Source organism: Alligator mississippiensis, chromosome 4 (genome assembly GCF_030867095.1).
Source record: "Alligator mississippiensis isolate rAllMis1 chromosome 4, rAllMis1, whole genome shotgun sequence".
NCBI lineage: Eukaryota > Metazoa > Chordata > Crocodylia > Alligatoridae > Alligator > Alligator mississippiensis.
In genome coordinates this window covers 158,951,344-158,961,568 of record NC_081827.1, presented here as the reverse complement: position 1 = coordinate 158,961,568, position 10,225 = coordinate 158,951,344, and the positions used below count along the sequence as shown (strand labels likewise).

Sequence of the window (10,225 nt, the reverse complement as noted above, 5' to 3'; positions counted from 1 at the left end):
TCTTGGATGATGCTGGCAGCAGGGACTGCAGCAGGATGGGCTCCTGGTGCCCCAAGGGGCCCTTCCCCTGCTGATGATACCTCTTCACGGCTGCCAGGCCACCAGCAGAAGCTTGGGCAGGCTGCCTTCAGTGGCTCCATTCAGGGTCCTGGGGCATGAGGATCTGATCGAGATGCTGCATAAATGGTATAGTCTTGTGGGTAACCCCCAACCAGCTACTGTGGTCAGTGATGACCACTGTGCCTTGAAGTTTCTGTGGCATTAGCGTGCCAACTGGTCGTGCCTGCGCTCCTCCATGAGGCCTGACAGGACCTCAGACATGGGTGTTGAAGTGCCTGCTCTGAGCAAACTGGCTCAGGACTTTGGCCTTGTGCCTACAGGCCATCTCTTCCTGAGACCAGTTCCACCCCTGGGAGGCAGTGCTGGCATCAGGGATGACACCAGCATAGCTCCCTTGATGGTCCTCAGGGGCCATGACAGTCCAGGTGCTGGCAGGCCTGGGCAGATGTTTGTAGTACCCAGTGCAGAGATAGTGTGGGACAGGCAGGCAGGTGGTGGGACTGTGTGGGGGCCAGTGCAGGCTGCTGCATCTGGCCTGGGGCCACTGCTCTGGGACCTGAGGGCCAGAGGCTGGCTGTAGGTGGCTCAGGGCCCCGGGATCACTGCAGCATTATAAAGAGCCAGGACGGGGCAGGCAAAGAGCCACCCAGCCCTGGGGCTGAAGAAGCTCTAAGCCCCATGGCCCTTGGGTAGCCCCCCTGGTAGTGGGGCTGACCAGGAGCAAATTTGCTTCTGGTTGGCATCTACATATGCACTACCGCACAGTAACTACAGCACAGTTAATTTTCTATCTGCATTTGCAGGTAGCAAATTAACCATGAAGCAGACTAATTAACTGCGCAGTAAGTGTCTGCATGTGTAGACGGTGACATTTTACTGCACAGTCAATTAGTCTGCTTTGCAGTAAAGCATCTCATGTAAACAGTCCCACTGGGAATGAATTTTTTTTTTTTTTTAATTATCCATTTTGGTTCTTCCATTTAGAAGAAAATTGGAAGTCAAATACATACATAAGAAAATGAGCAGGGTAAAGATTACTGTCACTAGTTATGATTAAAAAAAAACCCCTTCATAAAAACAAACAAACTTGATATGCCTGTACAAATGACCACCTAGTATTAGACAATGTTATAAACACCTAGTGGTACTGCACTAGAGGTCAAGAAAATTATTTTCAATTTTATATTGTGCCTTTGACAACTTAGTTCACTCAGTGCTCCCCCATTTGTGTAGGTCTTTCACATGGTTTCAAGACATGGGTTGTTTTAGAAGACTACTCACTGTTTTGATCTGGGTTCCCTTCCCTCCTCAGCCGATATTAAAATTTCTTCTGCTCCCTGACATCAGACCAGTAATTACTATATTTGTCTTTGGGCTGAAGAGCAGCAGCCATCACTTGCAAGGCTGCATCCACTACTGCTAACCTGATACCTAGCCAAAAAGGATAAGTCACTGTCAGCAGTATACTACTAGACATGGCAACAACCAAAAGGTCACTATAAATCTCACCTAGTAGTGCCTCTATCCACTGTATCAGACTAATACAGCTTGTGTATATTTCTTCATTCAGGTATTTGTACAAAGTTCCATTGCCACGTACTTGTAGACCAACCCTCAGATAAGTCAAAGAATAAGCAAAAAGATCAACTTTTTTCACTCTCCAAGCGGGCCTTCTTGGAGAAAGGAGAAGGAGGGTTGTGCTGATGTTGGTATTAAAAAAACCCAACCTCTTATTGTTGCTAGTGATATTATACCTGTTTCCTGAACAGAGTGAATGGCAGCCGTGGAAAGCGACAGAGTACCAACCTCCCTCCCTCCACCCCCTGCCCCAAGAGAGAAAACGATTCTTGTTTTCTCTTGCCAAAGCAGATGTCCAGTCCAATCCAGGTAACACTTCATGTGTAGTAGTCCCCACAACAAACTCAGCAAGACTACTCCCATGCAGAGGGCTTGCTCCATTAGCGAGAAGCTCATCTGCTTCTTGGCAGTCTGATTTAAAAGGAGTTAAAGACACCCCTGCTTATAAAACTGCTTTTAAAAGTAGTTTATTTGGATTTTCCACATCCTTTAATGAATCGCAAATATATTAACAGAAAAGACTTTTTTCTAAGACTGTACAATTTCTGAAATAAAAAGTCAGGAAAAGCAAAAAAGGAAAAAAGACAAAAATTACATTGTTTCAATGCAAAATAGTACACACCACACCCACGCTTTGCTTTTTAATGTTTTTATATTAAGAAAAAAAGACACTTCCCTATTTTTTCAGTGAACACGTTTGCTCTAATCTGGCTGTCAGAGTGCGTCATGCTTACTCTCCCCTCCAAGAGAGCATATTTTTATGGATTAAATACTGATTTTTTCACATATGTTTAGATGATAGCAGCATGGTTTAAATGTTACTTGCAAATCTTGAAAAAAATAAATTTAAGTGATGAAGTACAAATAAAGAAGGGGACAATTTAATATTTTAAGTACTAATGTTCAAATTAGAAATAGCATCCTTTTAAAATCCTGTCTCAGAGTTAAGAGCCCTTTGCAGGGTATTTTACAAAGTGAACTCTAGTACAACAGTTCACGCAATTTTTAAAGAAACAAAATTGTAAGAACAAAAACACCCCTTCCCCCAAATTCAATTCAAAGTGTTCCCTCTGCTTTCTCCTCCCCATCTGTAGCTTGCAGTTAAGCAAACGGCATTGTTTAAGGGAAAATCTCCAAGTAGCATATGCTTTTTCAAAACAAGGAAGCTTATCAAATTAAGTTTGGGGTTTCAAACACTGTCCATGTCCCGTTAATCAAAACAACCAGATTTAAATGGCTTCAACCAGAATTTTCCAGCTCATCAGTAGTTAGGCTTTGGACAGGATTTCTGCTTTTTGTTTAGCAAATGTAAACTTCTGAGAATACCCAAAAAAGTGACCAATTACACACTGTAGCTATTTTGCACACAGACTGCACCTCCAGACAAATGGATGCTTAGTTTTCACAAGGATGAGTTACGAAGTAAGTGTGGATCCCAGCCTTAAGGAGCAGAGTTGCTTTAAGACTAAGAGAGAAGACAAGGTAACTATAGATAGAGGCACCTTAATGAATGCTATGTAGGAACAGCATGTGAATATACTTTACTATAGATGCAGATTAGCCCTTGGGGATTTTCTACACTGGTATCTTCTTAAAGGAGGGAACATCAGACAAGAGTCCTTCTGAAATACTTTTCCATCACTAAAACAAGTCTTGCATGTAGTATACCTTACTCAGCTGAAACCCCTACATGATTTATAAGGGGATTTTGTCTACTTCCAGACACAGATATTTGAAGTGCATGACAGAAGCATGACAGTTTCATTCGTTATTATAGCTCACGTTTTTCTTTACCATTAGGGGAGTTTAGTTTATTTTTTTCAATGCATGTCCACTCAGTCATAGAGAATGATATTTATTGTACAGGGTCTGTAAATTTTCTCTTTCTGTTAAACAAAATAGTGTCCATACATCTCACAACCAAACAATAGGTGTGATAGGACATTTTGTACCACTCTAGGACAAGGACATTAAAAAAATTTAAAAAAATTAAAGATCTACTATTGGTAACTAAAGGCTCTCTAGTAATATACATTTTAAAAAAAGAAAAAAAAAGTTAAGGAACACATTTTAAGACAGATCACAACAAGTATGCTGCTGTGAAATTCAAATCATTCCCAATTTATTGTGCATAAATTTGCTCTTTAAAACTGCTACATTGTATCATACACTTTCTTTATGATCACTGCATAAAGGGCACCAATCTTTGTTGTAGAATGCTACAGAAAAAGATCACTTTAGAGTCCTTACCACAGTGTAGCTTTCTTCTCACAGAAATAGCCTCTGGGGGGGTTAAATTCCTACTAACATAGTTAGAGCGAAAAAGTGTACTCCAAGAATCTTAAGGAATGGCTTTAAAAAGAAAAAGGATAATTGCACATTTTGCATTCTGCTCAAACAACACTTTTACAAAATAGTTTTAAAAGGATACTGTCTTGGACAAATATTTGATACATCTTACTGTAAGGTTCTGATTGTATTAAGGCTTCCGCTGTCTTTCTGGCTTCTTTACCTACTTAGCAACAAAGTAGTCACTGTAATTTATTAGTTTATCCTTTCTACATTACAATTCTATCTACAGGTCTCTCTTGATTTTGCTCTTAAAGTTGAACTGTTATTTGTTGAGTGTTAGGACAGAATCAAGGGGCATGTGAAGAGGTGGAAACATGTTACTGACTTGTTTGTCTCAAGTTCTAAAGTAGACAACAGTTGACATTTTGGAAAGTAGATGAATAAATTAACTCTTGGTTAGAACAGAAAAGCATTCTTTGAAATTTGCAATTCTGCAGCATGGCCCATTGGCTAAAAGCAATTTTATGCTTTCCCTAGGAACACTGGGTATTTTATATATTCTGACATACTCCAAGTCCTGAGTACGTGTGTTACATTTGTTCACTGGAGACACGATGACTCTAAGGTCATTTAAATTCCCTGGTGTTTAAGTTACACTGCAATATGCAAAAGTCTTTAACATGTCCCATCCTGCGCTTTTCAACACTGTCCTTGAAGAACTTGGAAATGAAGTTAAGCACTCCGCTTACCAAGAAAGAACCAAACTAAGACACATTTCTGGAGAAAGAACAAGAAACTGCTTCATTAGTACTATCCCCACATCTACTGGCTCCCTTACAGCAAAACACATGTCTTTCCTCCATGATAGTTTTCCAGTAAAGGGGAGTCCAAATAGTCTTTCCTCCTCAAATTGTCATTTCCATAAATGTACAAGAGCCAACTAGTCAGACTCAGTAGCAGCTGAATATTGCACTGCCATTAATTCTGTGTACAGTTGAAGTCAGAGTGGTGCACTCATGGTGTCAGTGAAGAATAATGACAATGCTGGCTCAGTGAGGTGAAGACCCAGTATATGAAGGAAGGGGAGAACACAACAGTACCAGTCAAACACTCAAGCTCAGATACTGGCTTTTGGAAGTTAAAATTCATCACTTTCAACTGCATGTAGTTGTGTATCATCTGCATCTGTCATGCTGCTCTCTTGGGATTCATCTGTGCCAACTTTAAGAACACAAATATGATTAGTCTTTTTTGCAGGAGCTATGTACATTTTACACAATCACTTGTGAAAGTTGCAGGCTCTATCATACCTTATGAATACCTTGGATAGAAGGTTCTAATGTACCTTTTAATATACTACCCTATATCCCTGGATTACACTTCTTGATCCCGTATATTGTATAACTTTTCTGTTTTCAAATAATTTTTCTTACCGTCTCCTACAAGGACCCATGTAAGCCTAATGAGAGCTAAAGAGTTAAGAAGGAAAGTACTCTAATGTACATGTTGCAAAAAAATAAAATACCAAAAAGTCCCCCCCCAACTAAAATCACCCTATTTTAAAGTTTCCTTGAGCAACTTCTGCAAAACAAACAAACAAACAAACAAACAAACCACCAACCTCTGAAGTCCCTGCTGGCTCAAGGACTTACGACAGATGAATCTTAGAAAGTTTAAAGCTTAGAAGCAAATTTCCAGTCTCTTGGTAGTCATAAAGACTACACTGCATTGGTTCACATTACAAGTTTATCTGCACAACCAGAAAGATTAGATTTTTTTTTTTTTAAATAAGTGACTAGAGTCAGAAGACATTTCTGATTTTTAAATTTCAGTAGAGATCCTAAATCTGTCCAACAGCACAAAATTACTGGAGTGCTTATGTCTAGTAACTGAAGTCATAGCTCAACATTTCAAGTATTCCATCTCCATCTGCTGGACAGGCATAAAACTATTTAAGTGACCTGTGTAGACTATAATAGAAAAAAAAGTTTATTTCACAAGATGAACATTAAAAATAAGATAAAAATGCAGTAAGATCATAAGGTCACTGAAGTCAGTACACACAAGTGACCAATTTGGTAAGTGTTCAATACCAAATTAAAAGCTTAATATCTGTATGTAACATTTTCACCTTTTGAGGGATTTTTTTTTTTTTGTTGTGACAGTCCATGCATGTTACTGATCTGTGTCTGTGTTAAGGAAGTCAATATGGCCATCAACATAAATCTTGAGAGTTTAAAGCTAAAAACAAAAAGAGTCAGGTGGCAGAAACCTAAGCTAGTCTCTAAGCTAAATTATTATCAAAAGGTGTATTTATTGGGCTGTATTCTGTTTCATTTCAAAATAATGGCATGGCTTCTACAACTGTCCTCCAGAGATATCTGTTTAACTCTGAAATTAGCACTACTGAAGTATTTTCTGTTGATATCCAGCCTAAACCTTCCTTTGCTTTATAGTCATTACTTTTAAATTTTGAGCCTTTATATACAATTCAATTATTTCCTTGGTGATCAATGGAAGAATCAGATGTCCCTTTCAGGGTACAGCATATAGAAGACAATATTAACAGCACTTATATAAATCCTTGCTTATTGTAAAAGTAGTTTAGACAACTAGGTTCTGTTCCTCCCAAAAAGCTAACTTTATCCAAGTTTAACACCTAAACTCTCTCAAGAGTTCTTTCTTCAAGTGTTTATTAGAGGTGCACTGATATACTGGTCCATATCATATTGGCACTGATAAAAGAAAAACTGATGTTATCAGCAAATCGGCTTTTTTGGCCGATGTGGCCAATATTGTCACCAGTAAATGCCGCAGCATGCATGCAGCAAGGAATGCAGCCCAGCAGCTCGGACAGCAGCGTCCAGCTGGTAAGTCTGGGGGAGATGGGGCGGGGAAGAAGAGGCATAGGGGAGGGAAGGGGCATGCAGGGGGCAGACTGAGGCCCCTATGGTGATGGAGGGAGTAGGGGCTGGGCAGGGGCTGCTCAGCCAGGGCAGGGCAGGGTAGGATGGGGCTCCTGCCACAGTGTGCACCCCCGGGGAAGGCATGGGGGGCATGTGCCCCACGGATGTGTGCGCAGGGTGAGGGTGGGCTGCCTGCTGCAGGAGCTGGGCCAGGGCTGCACTCAGGGCACAATGAGCAGCAGCGCCGAAAGGGGGGCTATGGCAAATTTTTGGGTGGCTGCATTCCCCCCACCCCATAGCCCTCTCTCCCAGCGCTGCCACTGCCCACCCCAAGTGTACACCCCCCCACCAGGAAGAGGCCAGTACAGCCCTTAGCCTCAAGCCCGCAGCAGACAGCCTCCCTCACCCTGCGTGCAAAACCGGGGGGCACATGCCTTGATTGCCCCCCCACCCCTGAACCCTTCCTCTCCACAGACTCACTGGCTGGATGCTACTCTCCAAGCTGCCGGGCTGCATATCAGTAATGGGATAGGTATCAGCCAATATGGCTGGTTAATAATTGCCTTTTGGTATCGGTCAAAAAAATCTTTAAAATCGGTGCACCCCTAGTGTTTATTACAAGGAAATCCAGCCTAGTTGATTACTAAAGAAAACTGAAGTTGATAGATATATGGCACATTCAAATTATTAAATTTGGGATTCTGAATTACTCATTAACATTAGCTGGTTTCTTAGCAAAAATGTTTATTTGCAATATGAACTGGAAATACAAACCTGACTCATATGGATAGCATTCACTGATCTGCTCTTCTTGAGTTATTGGTTCCTCATCATCTGGAAGATAGCGTTTATCGATAGCCTCTTTGATCTGGTTGTTGGCTCCTTTGGGATCTAAGTCCATTGCCCATGAGAAATTCATCAGGGCCAAGTGAGTTTGACCCAATTTTTTATAAACCTAAAAATAAAAATGATAACACTACCTTTTCTATTAAGTTGCTACTTGACAACATGTTATCCAATAGCGATTTGCAAAACAAAGATTAATGGCCACTCATGTTCAGAAGTCCTACTGGCACGTGAAAAATGGCAGACTAAATGGAAGTACATGGAATGCTCTCCTCTAGTAAAGGTGACCAATCTGCAGGACAATCGTTCCTGCATTAGAAAATCCAATACAATTAAACCAGTCTCCATCATCTTCATGACCATGTTTCACACCCAATAGGTAGGGACCTACTTAAATTCTTTTGTTTGGCTGCGAATTTCGTGGCTTGGTTACAGCACGAAAAGCCAATTTCACAGGCATTTCCTAGCAGCCCTGCCCCTTGCTGCCGATTGGGAGAGAGGCCCTGGGGGAAGGAGGGACAAGGGGCTGGCTGACATCTTGGCTGCTGGCTACCATTCATGCCACCCTGTCAGCTGGCACCTTCCCCATCTAGGCAGGCTGCAAGGCACCAAGGACCACTGGCTCCCACTGAGGAGCCACATTTTATTAAGTATTTTTTTTAAGTTGATATTGTGGACAATTGCAGATTTTGCGGTTTCTCTGAAATCTGCAAAATCCCAGATTAAGTAGATCCCTATTCATAGTTTTCCCTTAAGTGTTGCTGGTATGTTAGAGACCTAAGACAAGCTTTTAAACAAAAATAAGGATATAAAATTACATTTTTAAAAATATGGTAACTTTATATAGAAATAGATGCCAAAAAAAGGTACTGGATGGCTTAAAGAATACTATCAACAACTGCATAAAATTCATCTGTTTGATAGGGGCCAAAAGGCACTGACATTTAACAGCTAGGTAATATTTTAAAGGAGATAGATTTATTTCAGGCCGTTTCTTAGGAGACAGGTATGTGTCCACATTAGAAGGAGAAAAAGAGCTGAGGCATATTTGTGATTGCTGCTGCCCATGCTGCATGTTCTTTATCAAAGACTAATCAGCAGAACAAGTACTTTGGCACCTTTTTCTACAATTGCATTCTCTTTTAATATAAAATTATTGATCTAGAAAAGACAACCTAGAGGCAATCTGCAAATCCCCTTTTCTGCATTTGATAAGGATATTACTTATTACATTTTTCAGAAGGAAGGTTTTTGTGATCTGTAAATGGCAAGTAAAACGAAGCATAAAAAAAAAGGTAGAAAGGTCAATATAAATCCCTGCTGTATAGGAAGAGCAAAGCCATCAGAGAAAAAAAACAGCAAACTTAAAAGAAAACTGCATCCATTTTGAAAAGTCACACACTAAGCAGCATATAAAATACAAGATTTTAGTCAACTAGAAGCATATTTATTAAAGACAAATCAGCAACTTTTACTGCTGGTGGCTACATTAGGAAACTGAAAGACTTCCCTCTGATTTCCAAGACTTAGTTCAGGAACATTATGAAAGGATTCAAAGTGAGCAAGAAAAATTCACAGGGCAGGAAGTTTTAACTTGCGCGGGCTTCACTTTGCTAGTGGCTATTGTGAAAGGCATCACAGCATGTCATAGTGGTCAAGCACTCAAGACCCCTAGGTTCCCCATGTCTGCAAATTAAAACCTCTGCAAGGTTTTATTAGTCGATGTCTCCAAGTAAAAGGACCTTATTCTAGACAACTGTTTTTGAGAAACTTTTGGCTGAAACAAGAAGTTCCCTCTACTCTGTACGCATCAGAAATCTACAGAATTTTGCAGATGTTTTGTTCAGCATTTTCAACGGACACTAAATGGCTTGATTACATCTCTGCAAATACGTATGTATTTGCATGGATGTGTCCGATACGGGGGATTGTCATTCTTTAACCTAAGTTGTACAGAGGTGAGGTGCTAGGTAGGATCCTACATCGACTGTACTGACCACAATTCTGAAACTGCAGTCTCATTTTTAGTGAAAGGTACAATGTTTCTGTACACAAACTCATGCATCTGTTTTTCATAGAGGGATTTTACATTAACCTTTTTCATGGTTTTTAGAACAAGTTGTCCGTCAAAGTTAAACTGACAGTAATGTAGTCATAGCAGGTATAAAAGATGCTTCTGGTTTGCAAAATTAAGCTTCAACAACAAAAGAAATAGAAATCCTTATAGAGTTGCTAGTTCATATATGGTGAGACTTGCATCGGGACTTTCAGAAGACTGGCCAAAATGGATACAGCTTTGTGGTGACAGGAAAATTAATATATAGGCTCATTTCCACGCAATAAAGGAAATCCAAGGGGCTTATAACTACAGTTGCATTTCGTGGAACTATACTCAGTTTTTACCTTTCCTATTAAGAAGTAAACAAGAGATTCTTTGGGAACAATCTGCTTCAGTTCTTCAAGTTCTTGTAAAGCAGACTGAAAGAGAGAAAAGAAAAAAAATAAAAAACTAAAAAAAACCTCAGTAAGTTTGAATCAGGGCT

At 40.3% G+C, this 10,225-nt stretch overlaps 1 protein-coding gene across 4 annotated transcripts in view; it reads right to left on the bottom strand.

The window, feature by feature from the left end:
• Nucleotides 1-2,089: 2,089 nt before the first annotated feature.
• CDC27 (cell division cycle 27) overlaps nt 2,090-10,225 on the bottom strand; it is an 83,980-nt gene continuing 75,844 nt past the window's right edge. For all 4 annotated transcript variants that reach the window (XM_019500926.2, XM_006271558.4, XM_006271559.4 and 1 more), the window contains exons 17-19: nt 10,086-10,160; nt 7,611-7,791; nt 2,090-5,151 (exon numbers count right to left, since the gene is read on the bottom strand). In XM_019500926.2, the coding sequence (XP_019356471.1) occupies nt 5,069-5,151; nt 7,611-7,791; nt 10,086-10,160 (339 nt within the window). In that variant the 3' untranslated portion in view covers nt 2,090-5,068. The remainder of the gene's footprint in view (nt 5,152-7,610; nt 7,792-10,085; nt 10,161-10,225) is intronic.